At 38.7% G+C, this 24143-nt stretch overlaps 1 protein-coding gene across 3 annotated transcripts; it reads left to right on the forward strand.

Moving 5' to 3' along the window:
- Positions 1 to 599: 599 nt before the first annotated feature.
- LOC104333634 (pulmonary surfactant-associated protein A) lies at positions 600 to 23914 on the forward strand. Of its 3 annotated transcripts, none has more exons than XM_075424163.1 (5): positions 600 to 770; positions 19241 to 19393; positions 20910 to 21111; positions 22630 to 22707; positions 23423 to 23914. In XM_075424163.1, the coding sequence occupies exons 3-5, from the start codon at positions 20928 to 20930 to the stop codon at positions 23797 to 23799; spliced, it is 639 nt and encodes a 212-aa protein (XP_075280278.1). In that variant the 5' UTR covers positions 600 to 770; positions 19241 to 19393; positions 20910 to 20927; the 3' UTR covers positions 23800 to 23914. The 3 variants fall into 3 exon arrangements, with proteins under 3 accessions (XP_075280278.1, XP_075280275.1, XP_075280276.1); XM_075424160.1 differs by having other exon boundaries at positions 20954 to 21111; XM_075424161.1 differs by lacking the exon at positions 600 to 770 and adding an exon at positions 18744 to 18881 and having other exon boundaries at positions 20954 to 21111.
- Positions 23915 to 24143: the final 229 nt, after the last annotated feature.

Raw genomic sequence — 24143 nt, forward strand, 5'->3', positions numbered from 1 at the left:
ACTCTGTGTTCTGAACTTTGAATGAATGGTTTTTATTTTTGTTTTATTACTTTCTGATGGCAAGATTTAACCACTTCTTGCACAGAGCAATACAGCACCGAACAGTTGAGCAAAATACAACCATGTAAACAACAGCATATTATTTGTTTGACTCAATTGAGCAAATATCAAGGTGTAAACTGTTGTTTTATCGTGAAGCACTGTGTATTACCTGTGTATGCTGGAGCAGAAGAAAACCTGTGAAATCTTCTGTCTCTAGCTTCCTAATTCTTCTGATACTGGGACAAGATTGTAGCTGCTCTCAAATACAAAAGTGTAAATATCTCTTGTTTCTATACTGAGCTTAGTTTTCGATTTGCAATGCTTTATTTGCAGAAGTCAAACAGAAAGCTGGGTGAAAAGTGGCCTGGTGGCTGGATAAACACTTTTCTGGCTGGATGGCCACTAGAGATACATAAGTTAATTTCCCTTGAAGCCCTATGATGGTGAAGACAGAAGTTCTTTGACTTTATAGTCAAACTTTTACAATGTAGGTAAAGCAGAACGGCTGACTAGAGACAGTCACCTTGATGTTTATCCTCATTCTGACTCTCATGATTTTGAAGCTCAGATCTCTTTCAGCTTGGGTGACAGGAAGCTCAGTCAGTGAATTTTCAAAAGAGGTGGAGAAACTCAGTACTTGTATTCTTAATAGACAGTATCCTGCGTGAGGGATCCTGTGTGAATTGTGAACTTTGAATCTCAGACAGAACTTCCTCAAAATAAAGCAGGTTGGTTGGGGTTTTTTTGGTCTGGTCAGCTTCAACACTGTCTCACGCTGTCATGATTTTTGTAAAGATTATATGCTCGGTCTTGCAAACTCTAAAGTACAGATTCAGCACCTCTGCAAAGCATGTTTATAATAAGAAAGAGGAATAGGTATTGGTTTTTAGCTTATGTCCAGAATAATATGCAGACATTAAAAGACTGAGCGAGGGGAAAGTGGTACAAAATTTGGCTTTTTTCCTAGTTTTTCTGGTATCTGGCCAAGGACAGAATAATAATATCTGACTCTCATTAATGTCCACTGGAAACTTTCAGAGATCGGGTTGTTTACGTCTTTATTTTTGTACATAGACATGAACTTGAAGTATTATACGTGCTGATGTTTATGCTGCCTGATACCTACCACGAGCAAAGGATAAGGCTCCATAACCATAGTATTCTTCTTCCTACTTATATTTGTTATTACTACAGCATTGTTCCTAGTGTGTCCAGCTATATATATTTTCTCCTCTCATAAGCCATTGATACTTTTACCTTGCGCTTAAAGCACAGAATGGACACAGTACATCAAATGTTTTTATCAGTGATGGGGGCTGACATATGGTTCTAGCCCAGAACTGGAAGCAACTCTTTGTCTGCACACTCTCTGGGTCAGGCTGACAAGTGAAAAGAAATAGATGACGAGCTTAAGCTCTGCTCCATCCTTCTTACTGTGCAGCACTACGGATGCATGGTAGGTTACACAGGCAAGGGAAAAATCACTACTAATTCAGAAAAGATCCTGCACAGGAAAGATCCTTCCACTTCATATCTTTTCAAGAGCTTTAATTAAACTCTCTGTATGAACACCTATTAAGAATGGTGCTCCATGATGCCTGTTTGGAGGTTTTTCTGAAACAAGGTTATTCGTAGGGTTTTTTTCTTCAAAACTACTTAATCCTGACTCTAGTTGTCTCAAAGTTTGAAATACTTTGTAAACCCCTAGTTTGGGGATAAGAGCACTCTGTTGGTCTGATATCAAAGTGAATCAAGGAGATAGCTGTGCATTTCTAGCCACTGCTTTAGCCATATCTTCATTTGTAAGTGTCTAGAAGCTGTCACCCTGCTATGCTGTAATGAAAATAATTGCATATAGTTCCTGCTTCTGTTATTCCTATATGATATTTCTGCTGGAGAAGAATACTCAAAAGTAATGGCTCCGAAGGCAAGTGTGAATTTTCAAAATCCAAGTGTTCTCACGTGCTGAGGTTCTTGCTTCTCCAAGGAGATCTGCACAGAGCTGAACCATACATCAAAGAGCAGCCAGATGTAAGACCTTTCCCCTAAATGAATGATATGCAGCAAGAAGGTACATTCGGGGATCTAAATAGTAAGGAACTCGGAACTCCAACTGGGAATCAGGAGAACAAAATAATTCTGGGGGAAGGGAAGCCTGTGTAGAAATCAGGAGATACAAAATGAAATTACAAATCAAGTAAAGAAAGGTATTTAATAAATCCATGAGGGCTACCTGCCCTCATTATTTTTAGTTGTCATTTAGTTATCATCATAGATGCAGGAATTTACAGTAGTCCTGTAAGTTTGGAGCCATGTAAAAACAATGCTGTGTTTGCCACTACTTAGTAAAATTTCTACTGTGTAGTGAGATAAGTTTCAGGAAGATTGTGTCCTGATCTGGTGGGAACCTAGGCGTGGGGACATTGCTGAGAATCCTATCTGCTTCATACTGCTACTTTTCCAGGCAAGCAAGCTTCAGGGAAGTTCCACAGACATTCAACAACCAGACACTTCTGTGGGTTACAAGGTTACGAGATGAGCCCTGGATGCCATGTGTTGACAGCTGATAGATACCATATTTAGTTCTTGGCCAAAACGGCAGAGGATGTGTGGCCATTTCAGATTCCTTTTCTAAAAAAAAAACTCTAATTCCAAATCTCATTTTAATGATATTGGCTCTACAAAGTTTTTATAAATTCATGGCTGACAAATAGCACTGCTCTGAACTGATGTTTTAATTTTATTTCTACTGAGACTAAATTTATTCCAGCTCCTGAACAGGAGGCAGCTTGACAGCCTCCAACATCTCTATCTGATACCACCGCATCAGAGAACAGCCCTAGAAATGGGATCTTGGGAACCAAATCGCTCATGACACTGCTGCTGTGATGCAGAGTTTGAACTATTGTTTGCAGCTGGGGATGCCTAACAAAGATTCTTCTGGGTAAGGAAATTTTCTGCAAGAAGAATTGCCCAAGATGTGTCTTCCGCAGCATTATATTTTGTGTCATTAATTTTACGGAACGACCCATGGCAATATCCCACACAGTATTCTTGCTACTGTACTTTTCATGTCCGCAGAATGGTACGATAGCCAGCTGGACAGTGCGAGCTCTATCGATAAGTTTATTCTATTCACAATCTAATCACTAGCATTATAGAAAGACAGGTAGTAATTGATTGCTTAAAAGTTTAAACATATATTTCTTCAGCCCATGTTGTTTTCCCAAATCCCACATTCCATTTTTAAACATGAATGGCTATGTTTGAGTTGGCCAATTTTTTTCCAGTGATAATTTAGTGTACATTGCAGGAAAAGCAGTCACGAAAGCCTCAGATATTCTTCCATCTCCTCGGTTATTCAAAAATGAATACATTGACTGAATAATGGGGAAAACCCCTACAGTAAAAACTTTCAGCGCTTGCAGTTGATGTGATTTTTCGGTTGTTCATTTGCACTGTAACAGTCAATGTCTGTCCAAGGCCAGGCAAAGAGCAAAGGACTCATTCCCAGAATGCCATATGCACTGTGTGTAAATAGCAGGTGGTAAGTTTGAGGTAGGCAATCATTAGGATTGTGCAAGACAGAGATAAGCCAGTAAGCAACCTTTTCCCAAAATCAAGCACAAAATTACAGCTTTTATTAGAAACGTAAGGGATTATTTTTTTCTCTAGGTAGGCTCATCCTCGTGGTAAAAATCCAGCAGGTTTCTTTTCCATTTCTTCTCTACTATCTTCTGTTGTGCTGGCTGTCAGGGAAGCCAGCAGTGTGATAAGTTTAATTGTGTACTGATCAAGTAAAGGTGTTGTTAAGTAAAGATCTCTTTCGCTGTGATAAGTACTTGACCATGCTGAGGCCATACAACCCTTGCACTTGCAGATGTACAGGTAATAGAAAAGATTATTGTACGCTGCCCTACCTGAGCATGGCAAGATGATGATGACTGTTAGCAGGAGGTAATCTGTCAGTGTAATAGCATTCTGTCCCTAGTTATTCTCTGTATAAATGTAATATCTGCTTCTCAGGACCAGTTTCCCTACTATTTGACTTCAGCGGGGCTGTCCTGTGCTGTCAGACTCTCGGTTTTCAGGATAATGACTTCTAGCTGTCATCTCCACGACTAGGGCTGGAACAAGTACTCCCTGCTGCCTCTTCCAGGATCCCTTCCTTGCTATTACATGCGCTGGGTTAATCCTGTCCTAAACCATGTTTTATGGAGGAACAAAAGTATTGACGGAGAGATATGTCTTGAAATAGGACCTCCAGAACTAACTACCTCCTAAATATAAAAGTTTCGTGGCATCTTTCAAGGCCTAATTATGATCTGTCTGCTGAGAAAGTCTGCAGCTGTGTAAGCCTTGGGACCTGAGGACTGTCATTACATCCACAATTAGTGGGATTCTCCATCTTCTCTAAATATAAATTTGGATTGCAAGACCTGTTTTTTCTATTTCAGCTGCCTAAGATTTACTCAACTTTTGTGAGAAATTTGGAACACTTTGCTTTTTTATCTAAACCACTGTTGGTGCATGTCCTCATTAGTCTCTCTGGGAAGTGATTTCATTGCTAGGAAACCCTGCCACCAATTTGCCAAAGGTAAACAGGCACTTCAGCTCTACTAGAATAAGGGAGTGGAGTGGTCAGCTTGTAAGACTTGGGAGGTAAATAGATCTTAGCACCTGGCAGGCAAATACATAAAAGGTGTGAAGTTGACTCTCTGTAGAGAGGACTTCTCTGAGAGCTTAACATTTTGGTTTCAAGTTTTCTTTTGTTGTGCTATTATTTCATACTTCGTCTTGCTTGCCTTTCTGGGAGACAGTAGCCATTTCCACTTCCCTGGTATCAGATGATTAACATAGGATAAAATTGCAGCAGAAGGAAATTCTTCAAGGGCTATTAAGAACTGACTTGAGTCCAAGAAGCTGGGTAAGAAATATAAACCAGGATTCAAGTTTTGTTATACTAGTTACCTAAAAACATTTCCTTATTTTATTTTGCTGTATGCCATTGCCCCCAGATTTTGAGGTGACCCTAATGGAGGAAGCACAAAGTAGTAAATAGAAAAGTGCTGCTTTCCAAACACTGCTTTTCATTCTAAGGATAATGTTCTCACAGTGATATCCTAGTGATTATATTTTATACCATCCTTTGTCAGATGAAACATGACAGTGGAAGCTGCTCGCTGTGGGTAAACTTTACTGAAGCTTAAAACAAAGAGAAATAATTGAGGTGACAAGCAAACTTCACACTGCAGTTAGTTTTCTCTCCTTACCGCAATCTGTGAACCAAATGGTGCTTCCTTAGTCCTGTTTTTCATTTTAACTGGTAGAAATGGGAGAAAATAAGGCCAGTTGAGTTTAGTGTGTGGCCTACTTACTGTAAAAGTTTGTCAGCTCATGTTTGCGGTAATTTCATTTTATTTTTTCTGTTGAACACAGAATACATGAGACATGATTGGCTTAGATTTGACCCTCATATTAAAATGAAGGAAAATTACTGTGTTGCAACTTGTCAGAAAGTCTTGCAGCACTTTACCTTATGGTGTTACTGCCTGTTACTGTTCTGCTCAGAGAGGGCAGCAAAGTATTGCAAATCTGTGCTCCAAGAGAACTTCGGGTCTGAGGTGTAATACTCAGGAAGAGATATAACTTATTAATATACAAAGTCTGAAAGGAAAAAATGGGAGGCAATCAGATCGTTACCTCTTAAAAGCACTTAAGCTTTTTGTCCTTCAATATACGGGTGTTTACTATTAGTGGAGATGCTATCAAGAGAAACAGCTTAATCACTCTAAACTTGGACATGCAGCAACACTGATAGCTGTGGAAAGAAGAGTCCTAGAAATGCAATAGCTGAAGAGTGCGGGGTTCATCCCAAACTGGAATACTGTGTGACTCATTTGGCACAAAGAAAAATGCTATAAACTTAGATATGCAATGAACAAAATATTTAAAAGGATTTGCAGCAGAATAAGATGGAGGACTGTTGCTCTATCGGGTATTTTCTTTACACTTTCAGATTAGCAGATTTTTATGAGATTGTTGGTTTCTTTTCTGGCTTCCATATATGAAGATACAATCAGAGGCTAGAAGAAACAGTTTAGACGCTATCCCTTGTTCTTGGTCTTTTGCCAGAACACATTTTAAAATGATACAAATGTAGAAATTTATGAAATTACTCTGCTTGTTTCGTCATAGCTCTGTGGACATAGCAATGACTCTTGTTCAGCCTTTCAATGCCTTGGTACTTCGGCTCTTAATAATAAGTTTGGTTAACACAGATAAACCTGAAGCGAAAATTTATTCCTGCCCAGTAACTCAGTGCAGTGCTCCTGTACTCAGTGGCTTACCAGGAAGATGTGAGACTCTCAAAGGTGAGAAGGGACAAGCAGGTACTGAGATATGACCATTTAGCAATACAGTATTTTTGAACAAAATATAGCTCATGCAGAAAAATAGCAAAAGGCCTTATTTACATGAATAGGTCCTTAATGAGGGAAAAATGATACTATAGGCTTTTGTGATTTTTCTTGCTGTGAGCTTCTTTCACCTCAAGTGGATTACAAAAAGTGAACTACAGAGTGGATTAACTACGAATAGGTGAATACTGTGAAAACAAAGACAAACACTAAAAGTTTGACAACTAAGAAAAAATTTTCATGGAGGCTTCAAGTTTTTGACCATGGAAGAAGAGAAGGTTTTCAATTCCTCTTCTACTTGGCTTAAGCTAGGTAAGCTGAGTACCTCTATGGGGAGAAGTACTGTGTCCAAACTGGCAATTTATGTAGACACAAAGGGAAGGTGCCTGTACAGAGGAGCATTTGGCACCCAGTTCCTCTGTTTCACAGCTGTTACTTTCATTGCCTAACACCATGTCTACCTACATAAGTAATGACATGTCTTTTCTCTGTGTCAGGTTATACAGGCACAGTAAAAAAGCAAGTACTGAAATTGATGAGGATATGAATTTTTCTACAGTATGATTTATCTGCATTGTGTTCTCCGTGTCATTACTGACAGCATATCTTTGCAGTTCTCAAGTGAATTGCATTCCTTTTCTTCATTAATTTGTGACCTGCAGCTATGAAAGCAAGAACCTTTAAAATTTTGCTTGGGACTTTTTAAATCAATATTTATTATGTGAAAATGCAGGATATGGTGCATTATTTAAAAGACAAATTTGTGTTCATTTAGGACAAGAAGCAGATTTTTTCTAGAGGGTGCGTACAATCCTGTTGCGCTTCCAGGTTTAGGGATCAGAGGTAATTCAATCTCCACTGCATTTATTTGGAAATATGTAAGTCTACCTAGAGATTGTATCCAAAAACCACAGTGGTAGGTTTTGTGACCATTTAGTTTGGAGCTGGACTAAAAACAATGATGTCTTATGCCCCAGTGCGTCAGCCAGTAGGTCACAATGACTGAAGTGCTGATTTGAAAAAGATTTGGAGTGATACATTGCAGATATGAACTGTTCCATTTTAAGCTGAATTTTTTTGAACTACTAATCCTAGTACCCATGTCAGTCACTCTCTCAAGAGTCCAGCACTGAAATGTATTAATAAACTAATTTTTATGTGATTTTGCACAGCAAATCTCCAATAAAGTAATTAGAAATTCATGAAGCTTTTTGTAACCTTATGTTAAGATTGTGTTATACATCATTCAAATGGAATCTATACAAACTGCAGAACAGTTTGCAGGTAAGTGCAAAAATATTCTTACTCTAAAAAAACTGGTAGTTCACAAAATCAGACGGGAAAACATTTGTCTTGTATGCTCAGTTTCATATAGTCCAAAGTTATCAGATAACTAACATTTTAAGAAGGCTGTATACATGAAAGGTGTATTTGGCCCCAGGAAGGATGTTGTACATAGCAAATCCATGGTGTGTTTCTTGAATGTTCTTGAAGTAAACACCTGCTCAGCTCGTCTCTTGGTCCTTAAGCTCTCATATTTAAGTTTGGTATCACTCCTCCCATTTCCAGCGTTTCTTGTAGGCTTACCCTCATGGAAAGTATCTCAAGGAAAATAGTTCTCCAGCTGAAACATCTCCTCTGCAGAAGGGAAGCACGAAGTTTCTGTTCCTTTCTAGAAAACCACACTCTGCTCCTTATTACACTGATGAAAATCCATCTCTGATGGTGTTGCCCTAGAAACGCACTGTAGAAGGGAAAGTATAGCTGCGTTAGTCTGGGCTCACCCAGTAAGCTGTCCTGAAGCATTCCTTGGAGGAGCAGAATAGCAGTGCTGAAATCTGTGACCTTTGACAGGCCATTGCATGGGAGCAGGCAACTGCTAAGACTGGGCAAAAATCCACAGAGCAGGATCAAGACATGGGAATAGAAAATGAGCTTGTATTAAGGCATATTACTTGAAAATTTTGAACTCAGCGAGGTACTATCAGATGTGCCATAATTTCTGACCTTTCTCACATGGCATGTTACGGACCGCTTTCTTTAGGGAAACCTTTCTTCTCTTCAGTAGAATCTGAAAAGAGAGAAAGACTTTGAAATAGTGTTCTATTATCTTCCAGGAGGCTGGAAACTTCATTCCTGATGACCACTTCATTTTGCATTAATTATAAACAAGTCTCTGTTTGTTGTTACACCCCTGATTAGCACCATCTCATATGGTGCTAATGTAACCTCCTCAGAGCTTCTGAATAACCCCAGATGAGACCAGCATTTGTTAATCAGCTGCTGGGTTTATCTTTGTAAATAATAGAACAATTTCAGGCTCAGTACAGGTTTAGGAAGAGCAATCCTGTCACATAATAAACCAATCTCTGAAAAACTCTTTTCCTTCTCTTTATTTTTCAAGTGGCAATTTTCAGTGGGAACAACAGGGTGGAAGCAGGGACATATTTCAACCAGTAACAACTTGTACTTACTGCTTTGCTTTTTAATTACACCACTTCAATAGGGGTGAAGGAGTTTTTAACTTATACTCGGGACAGAGGAGAAACATGCCCTTTGCTCTGGCTTGTTTCCTTTTATGGAAGAAAGCATCACCCTCTTGTGTGAAACATGAAGAACAGAATCATTACACAGGGTAGTATCTGTCTTCAGTGCTACCAAAGCGGCTCTACAGTTTGTCCTGGAACCTGGAGACAGAAAGAAAGAAAAATAGCTCTTGGACTATAGTATTGTCAATAATGCCCAAGAGAAGCAATAATATAGGAGAGCCTGGAAACCCACGTGCAGCCTCTTACCTCTTTTAAGCTCTCTGCCAAAGCTCTCAGCATTAGCTTCATGACTGGATACTCTAGGGAATGAATTTGTCCTAAGGCACCTACAGTTAACATCTCTTCTAAAAGTCTGTGACCCTAGTGATGTTTCAGACATCGGTAGCTTGAGCTGTTTAGATCATTGCTTCAGGGCAGACAGTCGTGAGAGTGTTTTTTCTGGCTGGCGTTGAGCTCTGGTTTGTTTATGCCTTCAACCAGCAGTACAGTTTGTCCCCGGGAGCTGAGATTGTGCCTTATTCCCACAAGAAGATTCTGGCAGCTTGGCAGAGGGAGGAAGACTCTAAGGTGTCTATCTGGTTGGCATCATCTTCCCAGACTGTTTAAACGCAGATAAAACTTCGAGCGAAAGCAGTAGTCAGCCACATATAGATGACGGATTTCACAGCGTCTGACAGTGTTAACATTGGGCTTCGTGGAAATGGGACTGATATGCTCAGGGGTGCCACAGACTGAATTTCAGTGTTTGAAGCCTTAACAGAAAATATTAATACAGAGCTGCAAAAAAATGCATTGAGTATGTATACAATCTCACAATGTTCAAAACCCCATATCCTCCCTCTGTTCCTGTGTCGCTTTGCCTTAGTTTCATCTCCTATTTACCCGTTTTTTAGATACTGACACAGCTGTATCATGATTAGTCCCAGTTCACAGAATCACAGAATGGTCGGTGTTGGAAGAGACCTCTGTGGGTTTTCTAGTCCAACCCCCCCTGCCGAAGCAGGGTCGTCTACAGCAGGCAAAGGACCTTGTCCAGGCAGGACAGTTCTTTACATCCCTAACCGTAATACTCCGTCTCGCAGCTTGCACTTGAACGCAGTCCAGAGATGTGCTGAAGGCTGTGAGAAGGGGAGGAGGGATTAAACCATCTGCTCCTGCTGCCTTGTTGCAGCTGTCCCATCAGGCTTTCCATGCTCTCTTGGCAGAGCTCTGGACAGCATCTCTCTCCCTTCCTCTCATCTGCACTGTTGGGTTACAACTCTCGGCCAGCTTTGCCTTGTGCTTGAGACATATACAGAAAAAGGCTCTGTGCAACTTCCCTCCCGCTCCAAGAATTATTCCCATGAATGTTTTTGATACAAAATTTTGTTTATATAAGGCATGAGCATCTCTTGTACTACTACAAGCTGCTTTATCTGAGGCGGGCACAGTACATCTCAGGATTTAGCTGCACATCCTGCAACCTCTTAAGCAAAGTGTATTGGTTACAGTCTCTATTGTCTCCTGCCTTGTACTTGATGGATCCAATGACAAGTGCAAGGGCATCCCACTCAGAAGGGATTAGATCAATCCTACTTTACTAAAGGATCACAGCCCCTTGTCCCCTCTGTCCTCTTCTGCTCTCTCCACTCTGCTTAAGCAGCTGTATGCATTCACAGGAGAAGGGTAAATATAGGAAAAGAGAAAAGCAAGTGGAAGACCTGATGCATTTTTAAATCTTTTTACCTCTTTATCTTTTATGCTGGAGAGCTACAGCTAAACTTAAAAAAAGAGGGGTATTGACAGTACTTCCTAAACCAAATAAGTAGATCTTTTATTTGTGCATTAAAAACTACTAAATCAAATATAGTCTTGAAACCTCAGATTGCCCTTTACTTGCTGTTATTTTTCTAGTACCTGGTATTTAGCTTAAAGCTGCAATTGCCAGCGTTTGGAGAGTTTCTGCCTTCATTTTCAAAACAAAAGTGCATTTCTAGCTTTTGTGAATAATGGCGAAAAAAGCTTAAAAGCCTTTCAACTGGAAAGTTTTATACACAAATTGAGAATATTTGTTTGCTTTTAGTCATATGTTTTAAGCTTAAAAGCCTTTCAACTGGAAAGTTTTATACACAAATTGAGAATATTTGTTTGCTTTTAGTCATATGTTTTAAGGTTTATAGTAAAGCAGAACAAGTCTTTTTAATAAATGAGGATTAAGTGTCGGGAACAATACGACAGGACTTTGTATTACAAGAAAAGCTGCCAGGTTGCCACACAACAGGAGTTGTAAAAGCAATTTAAGAAATATTTCAAGTGCTCTCTACAAGGCATATTATTTCACTGAAAATTCTATACCACATACTGTCTCGAGTCACTAGCAGCTCTCCAGTGGTTTTTGAAGGCTGCAGCCCTGAGGTTTATCGTTGTCAAATATTCTTAGACTATGTCTGAATTTGGCCTTTATCTGGCCAATTGTGTGAGTCATTCTGAATTATAATAGTTTGCATCCTTTAGCACTGCAACAGTGGCACAATATGTTATTCTGGAAAGATAAAAGGATGTAGAAGATGGAAATCGTTCAGCTGAGCCCCGTTTGTGTGGAAACATGGCTGGAGAAATAGGTGCTAGAGAAATGCAATGTACCATTTGCACGGCAACACTGGTACTGCAACAGTTGGGAGCACAGTGGCTCTCTGCAGCTGTTGAAAACTAATTTTTAGAAGTTAATACTTAAAATCCTCTTCGGCTTTATCTAATTGCTCAAGATAACAGTGGATACAGACTGACCTTGTCAAAGGGGCAGTCCGTGCAGTTGGCAGGCTGGACTGTGCGTAGGCCTGAACACCCATCTGAAAAGGCACAGTTAGGAAAAACCTGTGCTACACTTCTTTTCTAGCTTGAACCCCTGAGACAGCCTGCTAAGGGAGACAAGCAGTGAGACTACTTTAAAAATAATTGTATCTGAAGAGCTCTTTTTAGATTCCCGCTACTAACAAATAAGCATATTCCTGCCTGCCAGCTGCTGATGTTGAAGGGGTATCTGTCGCAGTCCATTCCCTCTCGTGGATGTAGACAACTACGGGTTGCAGTGGCTTGTGCTTCGGCATAGGAAGATGAACAGAACAAGATAAGGAAGATGCTAACAGTGCTGTTAGTCTAAACAAGTGTTGAATTGCTCACATTTTCCTCTTTCCTTATCTGATTAGAGAGAACTTTCCAGTGATTTCTCAGACCTTCACCACGTTTTCCCGTTTCTTACTGTTGTTCATCTTTCTCCTCAGCATTTTATGTGCATATGTAAGTTTCCAAAGGGCAATTAAGTACCATGTTCCCTTTGAAGATCACTGGAAATTAGACTTTAGAAGTGCAGGTGGCATATTTTAGAGTCAAAGTTAGTTGATTATTCTTTGCTTATTATGTAGTGTTCCCTGACTTATTCTGTTCAGTACAGAAATACTCTTTACCAATTAAAAAATTGAAGAACTTGCCACTGTTCTGTTTCACGTGGAAATTTTACTGAAATATTCAAAGAAACATATAAGGAAAAAATACTACTGCATATTGCTATGCTTTTTAAAATGTCATAGCTTGAGCTGCTTGAATTTCAGTTACACTGCAGCAGTTCTCTAATCCTCACGAATGAATTCATGACTTGTTCTTTGTACTTCTCTTTCCACTTCTGGTTATCAGTTTTCACCTTTTATAATCGGAACAGAAGACTCTCGCTGTGGCCCCAACAGTAGTACTGACAAGCAAAATGGTACCAGAGGAGTGCAGTTTTAGCAACTATGAGCTAACGCTATAAAAATGGCACATGCTTGCAGGGAGAGGTCATAGTTGTTATTGTGGCACCAGACATAAGCCTTAAGCTTTTATTTTGCACGTGAAGTATTGCTGTGCCCAAATTTTGCCATTTTTACTATGTCTAAATGGTGAAAACAGGAGTCCTTATTCCTTAGGGAACATCTCAATTTACATTCTGAACCTATGCAACAAGTGTTGCAACAAAGCCTCTTTGCTTTAAAATAAGCCTTGCTTCTGTTGGGAGAATTCTCCAGTTTTAACCTATTTGCTTACCCAATTGCTAATTGTGAAATAAACTTTTGCCACAATTACATCCTCTTAATTACTTCTGTTAGCAGATGAGTAGTTTTGGCTACATCTCACTAGACAGGAAAATCCAAACTATTTTGACAATCTGCTTTTATTTTCTTTGTTTGGCTTGCAAAGTCTTTCACCAAAATCAGCAAAGAAATTAGGTTGTAATTAAAGACTTTTAGTCCAAGATCTTTTGAAAATATACAAATAAACTAAATTACTGCAGAAAACTAAAAAATCAGCCTCTCTACTATTTTGGCTCTAGGATATTCTGTTGTGGATGCCCAGGTACAGTCAGGGAGCGCTCAGGGTGAAAAGGCTTTTAATAAATATATGTATGTAGGTGAGCCTTCTTTTTCCATTTGTCTCTTACAGGAAACTTCCAAGAATATTTCCACACTGAAGCCTCTGCAATAAGTGCACATTATATAGATTCAAGTCAGATACAGTATCAAAAAAAGATAAGGAGATTAATCTGCTTTCTTCACCTCTGCAGTCTATGGCCTTTCCTTGGCACCGCGGTGCTCTAGCTGTCCCACTAGCAGTGCCCGGCACGGGTGGTTGGAAGCTGCTTGTGATTTACGGCAGAAGATGCGGATGCTGTAGGCAGGGCTGTGCTGTGCTCAGCTGCTGCTGTAAGGACTAGCAGTGTGCAGCAGTGGATTGCAGCAAGGGCTGGGGACAAAAAGCATCGCTTGCTGCTGCTGTTTATTGCCACGTCCCTGGGGAGAGAGAGATCTTCTCCTCTGGAGGTGACGTGCAAATCTGCCGCGCCAAGTTGTAGGAGCTGGATGGATGCATGGCTGAGCTTTACCAGCCAAGCAAGGTGCTCAGGAGCTCTACTTTTCATGGAAAATGAAATACTGAAGTATCTCGTTATCTATGTAACCAAAGAGGTATAAAATTTTCCTCTTTGCACTAATTAGAGTCTAAAAATGTTCCACTCCTAAAGAAACAGAATCGGTATATTAAATAGCATGTGCTTCAGACAACACAATCAGCTATGAGATACAATGTTTTGTGTTCAACCTTATGGAAAGTTCTGTGCAAAATCAAATTCTGTAACACCTATTGTCTCAATTTTGCGCTTATAACAACAATAACAACCAAGATACATGGTATTTCCCGGGAATTTATTTCCAGTTGGTGTACCTTCAGTAAAATGAAAAGCAGAGCTTCCTTTTACAGTGACCCCTACTCCCTAACAGGAGCTTGGCGTGTTTATTATTTTCATTTGTAACTCTGTATTTTTTGCCACGTGTTTTCAATAAAAGGTTTCTCCCAAGGACAGGGAATTTCAATTGGAAATAGCATGTTGACAATGCTTTTGGATATGTATGTTATGAGACATTAGATGGGCTAATTCCCAGCAATAAAAAAAAGTAATAACAGCTTAGAAGGGTTTTTGCTATCTACAGGCTACATTATCTTTATTTTAAGTTGATAACAAAGGCCAGGTGGCTGTTTATAAGGGCAAGATAAGAATTACAGGCATATATTTCTAAGACAATATTGCCCAGTGGCTGTTCAAGCATAAATGGCTTCCTATAATCACTCTTGATTATACAAGAGTGATTATACAAGTACAGTTCATCTCTATGGCAGCACAATATGGCAGAAGACCTCTATGATTACTCTTTGAAGTATTTACGGTAAAAAAGCAGTATTTACTCCATTGTGACACAAATAATTGATATTACAGTGGTTAATTTAATTACTTTGTTGACCAAGTATTAGGACTCATCTCCCATACAGTTGTGTACTAATGCCATAGAGGGCTACATGCTTAGCTTCGAAGATGCAAGGAGGAATTACAGAGTCAGTAATGTGGCCTACAGGATAGAAAAGTGAATTGATACATTGCAAAAAAAAGGCCTTCCTTAATAATCCTGGAAGTAGCATCTCTGTAATCTGTAGTTTGTCTAGCTGTGAAGCAGTTAAGATAGAGACCTTCTGGGAAATCGTTAGTAGTTTATGAAGTTAGAATGAGCTTATTTCCGCTTTTCTGTTTGTTTCTAAAGGGTAAGACAGAAACTGACTGCAGTGCTGTTAAATTTTTACTCAACCTGGAGCTACAATATGGGAAGGGAGGAGGGTACTTGTCCTTCCTGAAGGATGGAAGAAGGCTGGGTCTAAAAATCTGCCATGTTCTGTCGAAGAAGGAGCTGCTGCCTTTGTTTTAATGAGCTCTAGCTGATTTTCTCACATTTTTTTACAACATACAGAAATAACGCTCCAGTCAAAATGACTTTTCTAGTAACTTGCCTACTATTTCCATATGATCCAAGGGACAGCTTTGCTGATGCCCTATGGTATGCTGCCTATGAATCTGTAGTTCAAATCAATTGCTCCAAATGTACGAGAAATAAGGTATCGGATATAATCTGAAAACAAAGGACAAGTAGGTCTCCTGTTAACATAGTTTTAAGGTTGCGAGTTTTTGGCGGCAGGGAACCATGACAGGTTTTTTAACAAAAGCTCTGAAAAACATGATCACCCCTTTTCTTCATAGTACAGTGTGAATTTTCTTTTCCTAGAATGGAAAATAGATTGGAAGGGAGGTAGGTTTTTTAAATTTAAAAATTTTTTAATGTAAATTTTTTCCTCTCTCTTTGTCTTAAGCTTACATTTTCATTACTTTGCAAGAACAAAGCTGTGCAAGGCCTGTTCAGTAAAGTCTAGTGGAGCCAGCTCTTTAAAATCCAAGCTCTGTTCGCCATCTCTGCTGTCCTCTCTTTAGGAACTTCATCATCTATATTTACTATTCTTTCTTCTCTCCAGCCGTCTGTTTACACGTAAGCCTAGAAATCTCTGCCGCATGATCCATTCCCCCAAATTACAGTGTATTATTAGCTGGCAGCATATCATAGATAGAGTGTTTGTTCATAAATATGTCTCATAAGCAATTACATGCTTCCTGTGAGCTGCTTATTCTCCACTTAAAGTCGCTTAAGTCTAGTGTGCACACAGCAATGATAAAAGTTTTAATATCTACCGACAGCGAACTTGTATTCTTTCAGTATTAGCAGTGTAGTAAAGTACCATACTCTCTACATTTTTCATCCTATTCCTGCATGAATGCAATGTAAACTAGAATAAAGATGATTTTTATCAGTGTATTTTATTTTCCAAAGGCAGAGGGACAGTTGAACTTGCTGTATTTGTTGTTTGGATTTGTCCCAGTGAAGTTAAAGCACAAGTGGGAAGAAGGCAGCTTTTTATGCATTGGATTGTTTCAGTACTTCATAGGTGGCAGATGTTTAGTTCCCTCTGTTTCTGATGAGGGCTGATGCTACTGGATCTTCTGAAAACTGACTATAGGCCCCTAAGTCTGGATGGTTTTAAGATCTGTAACAGCAGAGCAGGCAGATTACAGTGGAAATACCAGACAAATATAAACAAATGAATTTTTTTACCCTTGAGCAAGGTAAAGAATTGAGCACATCTGCTTTCTCTGCAGAAGCTGTGCCAAGGACGAGCTCACAGAGGTGATATCAGGAACCTGCAAGAGTGACACATTGATGTTCAATGTCTCACAGATCGCTAACATAAACTAGCGTGGCTGTGAGGCACTGCATTTTATATGAAATAGTGCAGCATAGCTTTATGCAGATTGGGCTATGATAGGGCTCTTAGTAATCAGCTCGTGATAAAGCAGTGCGCTGAGCAAAATAGAGCACACCTTGTTTTCTGAAGATTAGAGGTTTGAAGGCTATGTAAATTTAGTTCTGGTTTTGAAACCGCCTTAGGTGTTAAGAGTTTTCTGTTTTACTTTTCTGAGAGTAGCGTGCACGGCTGACTTTCTGGGTAGATGGAGTCTTTGAAAAATCAGATGCCTTTTTTCCTAGTCCTTCTTCGCTAATATTTGAGCAGGCCATTTTTGTCTTTGGTTTCATTTCTTTAGCATAAATAATAAAGCATATTTAATGGGTTAGGAGACATCAGAAAGAATCTTATTTTTCTACTTCATGACAGACAGAAGGATGTAGTACCTCGGCCCCAGATGAAGCTAATAATCTTCAGCCATTGCCACAGGTTTCCTGTTAATTTCAGAATACAGAGCCTTGCAGCTATTCTATAGGGTGCCAGGTTACAGAAAAATATTTATTTACTTTCTTCCTTAGTGTGGTGTATTTGTTTTCCCTAATTCTTTTCCACTTATCTAAGGAAAGTAAATCTAATGACTAAGTAATCTCTCACATAGGATTTTGTTTCAGATTTCTTATCAGCTGCCATTGTGCAAATGTAATCTGAGTAATAGGAGAAGAACTGTTACCATATGTATGTTTCTTTGATAGTTTTAGTAAAAAATAATAATTTATATAGTTTTTCCATGGTTTAAGCCAGTATATTAGCCAGATTTTGCTCATGACACACTTCCCTTAATGGACAGAGAGAGTACGCAGCTGGTGGGGCTTTACTGACTTTCCTGAGTAACGTTTCAAATTCTTTATTTATTTTTTTATTAGGTATAATCTCTGTTAGGTGGAAGAAATAGTACAAATCTGCAAAGATTTGTCATGGTGTTCATGTATTAAAGTTGCATGCACATGCTTGGGCAGGATGTGTACTGGCAGTGATACCGCAAAATAGTACTAGCAATTACTACTTGTTGCAGAGTTACCTAGAAAACGGGATCTATCTGAGATTGTGCTCAGGTAAGTTATATTCCTGAGAACTTTAGAACCTAATCATTTAAATTGTTAGTTCTCAAAATCTGGATCCGTTAAATTTTATCTTGTCTTGCAACTGCAGCCATTTCTTACAGCTGTAGGTACCCTAGATGTCCGGTGCCACTCAGGAACATAATTACAAATATCTTGATTGTGCGGCGTTGTCTGGTACTTGTGCTATTCCCAGACAGCAGCAAGATTCAGAAACAATGTATTTTACCGGCTGGGCACTTACTAATCCACATCTTTTCTTACACCTCATTTGGAACACATAAAGAAATAGCTTCAGCTGGTGGGATTGGAGGTTTTGTGACATGTCCAGCTCGCATTCAAAGCTTTGCTGCATATTAGCTAGAGGAAGGACTGCAAGACAGATTGTTTACAGCAGGTGTTTTTGAGTGTTAATTGATCAATTGCTACAAAGACACTGATATCTCCTCTGTTCATGGGTTCTTTGTGAGGGAGGACAGACCAAGCTGAGAACGGTTTCAGTGCAGGATGAGGCTCACAGTTGTGAATGGAGAGGATTTAAGTGAAGACATTACTTCAAAAGAGTATCGTATCTCCTCCATTGGTATTTTCTCTTACCTACATCAGCCAGTTGATAGTAGACATCTCTGTTGTTGAACAAGGAGCCTAAAGTTGTTAGCTTGCAGCTGTGAATTCTGACGGGTAGAAAGACGCTGCAGCCTAGGGAATAATGAAAAAACTTAAGTACTTTGAGTAGATACAATGGAAAGAAGAAACTGTTGTATCCTTAAGCGACCACTGTGTAAATAGGAAAAACAGAGAAAAGCAGAGGTATTTCTATTTCTCATCTGAATAACTGGTATGCTTGTTTCCTAAGGTTCATAAAAAAAAATACGTCCTCACAGTAGAAGGCATCAGAACCAGAAGGAAGTTGTTCAGAATGTCCCACTCTGTTGCAGCGCAGCTGGAGCTGCAAAGCCTCTGGTTTCTTGTTTACTTGAAAATGTTGTCCATTTGAGGATTGTGCACGTATACAGATTTTTCGAGGATCCTCCTCCGACAAAGTGAGGATCAGATGTACTCTACATGCAAAAGAGACTATATGCTCACAGAAACATTGAGCGTACACAGAGCTAGAAAATTATATCCAGGTAAGTATTTCAGATACAGAGATGGGAAGCAAAGTTTTGAATTTGACTATCAGATCAGACACTTCCTGGACAGAAATGTGGTTCCCTAATTAACAAGAGTACGTTTCCTTATGCAAAACCCACTGGTGGTCATAAGCCATTTTTGCTTTATTAAAAAACAAGAAAAGATTGTTACAATTTCATAGAATCACAGAAAGTTTTGGGTTACTTAGAACCAATTAATGTTTCTTACAATTTTTATACTTTTTGTATGTGTCTAGAAATGTGGAGTTATCTGTTAGTTCTTGATTGTTCTCCAGATTTATTTTTCCATTCTTCTAGAAGAAAAAGAAATGTCTCAACACTCAATTTGTTCTCAGTATTTGCGTAACAGGTGTGCAAGCAAAAGTAAAGAGAATAATTTGTGCCCTTGTTATCCAGTCTCCACTTCAGCGGTGTCATTTAACAGACGCAATACTTTATAAAGGGGACTTGTGTGACCTGATGTTTCATTTCACTTTGGGAGCAGGAAGGTAAGTTGAATTTTCTTTTAATAAATCACACAGAACTTTAGCTAGAAGGCAAATATTCCTTCTCATTTCCGTGGTCATATTTAAATTTTAAAATTAAATTTTCCTTTATTATTTTTTACTTTTCTTGAATTAGAAATTTTACTATATGAGAACATGCCTGAAGGACAGCAGACTGTAATGACTGATGAAGGTCATTAAAACCAGATTAAAACTGAAGAGCTGTTTTTTCCATTTTGCTGTGTAACTGATCAGGACTCTGACTCTGCATCATAATCTAATTATGAGCTGGATGCAGTAGTCCATTCAAATGTAATTTACTGAATGACCAGAACCAGACAAAGAGTACATGTTGTAATTGCATTTCCTTATCTCAGGGACAGAATTATTCCTAGCCACCTAAGGTAGGTTTCTGTTAGACACTTTAATGATCAGTTCTCCAAGACTTTCTCCAGCATTGTCAGAAGTGCCTGCTAGCCTTCAAAATAGTAAATGGTGAACAACTTGAGACATTTGTGATTCAACACATCAAACTGAACAGCACTTTTAATACAGCATGTTTCTTATCGGTTGGATTTTAAATTTCCACTTGTCAAAGCGGCAATTCTTACCCACGAGGAACAGACACTGCTACTACTTCAACAGATTCTTTATGCAGCAAACTGCTGAAATTTACGACGTAATTGAATAGACTCATGTTCAAGGGTACGTCCCACTGAACTGATTTTGATGAGACATTCCTCTAGAAAAACAAGAGAACTTTGCGTGTAATAATAGTTGGTATTGAAGAAGACATTGTCAAAAGTCTTCTATGATAGAGTGATATAGTCAGTCTGGAAGATGTAAACAATACTTTTTTTTTTTTCACAGTTCTGTCCTATTTTAGTGTGTCCATTTAATAAATGGTAATAATAATGAAATTATTTTTGTTCTGCTTGACTAACCCTGACATTTTCAAGCTTGTGGAAATTTGTTCAAAACAAGATAGGAATTTCAATTGAGCTCTTAAATTTTGCCCATGACTCTATCAGTCTGCTTTTTTCAAATAAATTTGCTTAAATAGTACTGTGATTAACGACATTGTTAACTAGCTCCAAACTCTCAAAACAACCTATGTTATCAGATTGTGCCTTTCAGGTTGGTAGCATACGCAGCTACGTTTCATTGAGTGATTATAACCCTTACAGACAACTAATGACTTAAGAGCGACCAGTTACACCTGAGCCATCATTTCTCCAGGATTAATCCAATAAATAGTCAGTGAGAACAAAAAGAATGATTTGTCTTCAGTGCTACTAAAAGTGGAGCTGTCATGACCATACCAATCTATATCAGTCTAGAAAGGGTTTGGTGTATAAGCTATGCAAGGGTAGAAAAATATGTCTGGGAAATCTCTTATACCTGTACGATAGACTTTGAACAAAAAAAGACAGTAAATTGCAAGAAGGGACTAATGGTTGTTGGAGAGCAAGGGAAAAAGTGTTCAATTATATAAGCCAATGCCTACAATTTCACACAGGATAATTTCCTGACAAACATGTGTGGTTTTTTACATCTGGCCAGAGCAACCATGTTGTCTTACACATCCTACCTGCTCACAGCAGCAGCTGCTTTGCTAGTGACGTGCCACGCTCTGTGTAAGTGTCCAGGAACTCCTGGGCTACCTGCTGTTACTGGGCTGCTTGGAAGAGATGGTCTGAGAGGACAGCCATGTCTACTCAGTAAGTAAACTTCCCTTTTATGCAACAAATCCATGTTCTGAAGGCTGCGTGAATAAAAACAGTCAATGCAGAAGGACACATGCTGTCGAGGAAGCACCTACATCAAGCATAGGAGGGAAAATAAATGGAAGAAATGGTCAGTTTATTTTATTTTTTTCCCCACTAAAAAAAAAGATAGGCTTCCTTTCTCTTCTGGGAGAAGAGTGGAAATGAAGAGGTTATCAATAATTAAACAAATGAATATATTATACATATCTTTGTAGTGCTTTTCTATCGACATTGCAGGAGGAATTGCTTCTTTCACAGCAGAAGCTTTTTCTTTTTTTATAGTGTGAAATAAATGTTATTCCAGTATTTACAACTCTAGTTAAAAGGCTTCTAGCATGTTTCTCTAGCATTTAAAGATGGTATATGCAATATTAGTGTAGCAAGGAACACCCTTTGCACAGTGTAATTTTCTTTCTATGTAGAAACGCTTTCTCCACGTCAATTACTAAGGCTAAAGCACAAGCAAAATTTTTCATAGATGTGACACATTTCATCTTGAAGTTAAGTTTTATTTCATCCTGAATTTTCCAGAATATGTTTCGATTGGGAAGAAAATTGTGCTTCTCTTTTCCGGGTCCCATAGGAACCTCTGGAAACCTCGTGTGGCCTCTTGGAAGAGGTGGTCTTCCTTGGGCACAAGGCGAGAAAGGAGAAAAAGGGGATAAAGGGCCATTTTGTGTAATAGGCTGATGTCCGTATCATGTTCTGCCAGTCAAATGGACTCTTTTTATTGGGTCAAAAATGCTGGGTTTTTCTACACACTGTGAGGTGCAGTAAGAGTTGCAACATTGCGACTTAGAGAGGGAGATGCAGCAATACTTTGTGCTTCTACTTTCCCAATTATTTTAGTTGTGAGTAACAGGAACACAATAATGAGAGCACGTAGGATCTCTGTTACCCATGGAAATTTGTATGAAAAAGGTACCTACCATTACAATGAGTTTCCATCTTTAACAAGCAGCGCTGGATGGACAGTAATTCACACAATCTGTCCTGAAACCCTTCTATACCAGTGTTTATGGATTCCATTAAAATGAGTTCCTACAGTAAAAACACAAATCATCCACACAAAAAGATAAAAAAGAAAATGGAATGATGCTATAAGAAATTTTCCCTCTCCAACGTCTCCTTGTGCCTGTTCAAGAATGGTTATTAGAACGAATGTCTTTGGCAAAGCCATTTTTACAGACATGAAAAACTTAAGGATTCAGCGTAGAAAAAAATCAATTTCTTCTCTGCAGAGCAGAATTATCAGCATTTCAGAGGGTGGAAAGTTTTTGTTTATTTGATGTCATACAAAATGAACAGCAGTGTGAAAAAATACTGGAAAAATATTTATTTATTGCAGGTGATGTTAAAAAATACATTGTGTTCTAGTTAGTTATGGAAAATGACTAGTTTTAGCCAAGGAATTGTTTCTATCAGCAGAGCCTAGTTTTGCTTGATTGTATAACTTCTGTTTTTATCTAGGTCTAATGGATTCTCTGGACATTGAACTCAACAATGATTTAGTAAATTTGAGACACAGAATATCCAGACTTGAAGGCGGTAATTCCCATTTTTTTAATTCACAATGAGTTTTAAGTGCAATAGGCAAAACTAGTTATAGAGCCATGACTTGTAGGAAGGAAATTGCACTTGAAAATAGTACTGCATGCCAAAACTCCATTTTGTTATTCAAAGCAAGGAGAACAGGACTGATTTTACCTGGACAAGAATATTTCTGTCAGGAACACAAATGAGCATTTATTCAAATATAATTTATTAAAAAATATTCCAAACGATGTTGCAATTTCCAGGTAGATTAATGGTAACTCAGCCTTGTACCACATTGCTAGCATTTTTATCTCTCAGCAGCCAGACTGTTAGAGGTACTAGTGAGAAGGACTTCACAAAAATTATCATTTCTCTGTTTCTTTCAAATTTGAAGCAAATTGATCCTCTTTAGAGAGTACACACAATATAATAGCACTGCTAATGTCTGTAGGAACTGTTTGTGGGGCATCCTTGTCTTGGAGAAGACAATGACTGATCGTCACAAGCAGCGTAGCAATGTATTTAGTGAATAACTAGTGTATTTGTCAAATTTTGAAGATCTTTATACTCCTCTTCATACTTTACTCCCATTCTTGCCCAGTTTCCTCCTCTGGTCCTCTTACTGCTTTTAATTTCCTCTTCATCTCAATTTCTTTCTTTACTTTCTCATCAAAATGTCATAGGAAATTAAAAAAGCTAACTAGGTTTTTTTATTTTCATGTTATAGTTCTTGCTTTGAATGGCAAAATAAGAGAAGTAGGAGACAAAATACTTGCCAGCAATGGGAAGGAAGTTGATTTTGAATCTGGACTAGGATCCTGTGAAGAAGCTGGAGGAACTGTTGCAACTCCCATGAACGAGGAGGAGAATAAAGCTATTTTGGATATTGTGAAGCAGTATAACCGATATGCTTACTTGGGCATTAAAGAGAGTGAGACTTCAGGTCAGTTTCTGTACATAGATGGCACAGCTCTGAATTACACCAAGTGGCACCCACATGAGCCTAATGGCAAAGGGGCAGAAAAATGTGTAGAGATGTACACTGATGGGAGCTGGAATGACAAAAAATGCAACCTGCGACGCCTCACAATCTGTGAATTTTAAAGGACAGCTTTTCAGCAATCTCACAAGATAGAGACAATGAAATAGCCTGCCTCTTGGGTTTATGTAATTTCTACAGATGTTTATTATTCAGAAAATCAAAAACTTAATCATATTTCTGCATTTTTGATCTTTAAGAAAATGCCAAATGTGGTTGATGATCAACTTAATTAAAATATGCATGATCTGATGTGTTTATCTCTTTTTGGATATTTGGGAACAGCTCAGAATTAAATTTTCATTGTAGACTGTCTCTGTGCACTGTGCCTTTGTGAAGATTATGGAAAAATTCTAAGGCAGGACTTGGAATGTTGAAAAAGTCTGAAGTTCAAAATGCCCGTGGCTTC

Source organism: Opisthocomus hoazin, chromosome 6, assembly GCF_030867145.1.
Source record: "Opisthocomus hoazin isolate bOpiHoa1 chromosome 6, bOpiHoa1.hap1, whole genome shotgun sequence".
Classification (NCBI taxonomy): Eukaryota; Metazoa; Chordata; class Aves; order Opisthocomiformes; family Opisthocomidae; genus Opisthocomus; species Opisthocomus hoazin.

What these genes read in the sequence shown, in the direction of transcription:
- LOC104333634 (XM_075424160.1), top strand. Translation starts at nt 19,365, where the DNA reads ATGTTTCATTTCACTTTGGGAGCAGGAAG. An exon ending in TTCACTTTGGGAGCAGGAAG is followed by an intron (nt 19,394 to 20,953) that starts GTAAGTTGAATT and finishes ACATCTGGCCAG; the next exon opens with AGCAACCATGTTGTCTTACA. An exon ending in AGGACAGCCATGTCTACTCA is followed by an intron (nt 21,112 to 22,629) that starts GTAAGTAAACTT and finishes GTTTTTATCTAG; the next exon opens with GTCTAATGGATTCTCTGGAC.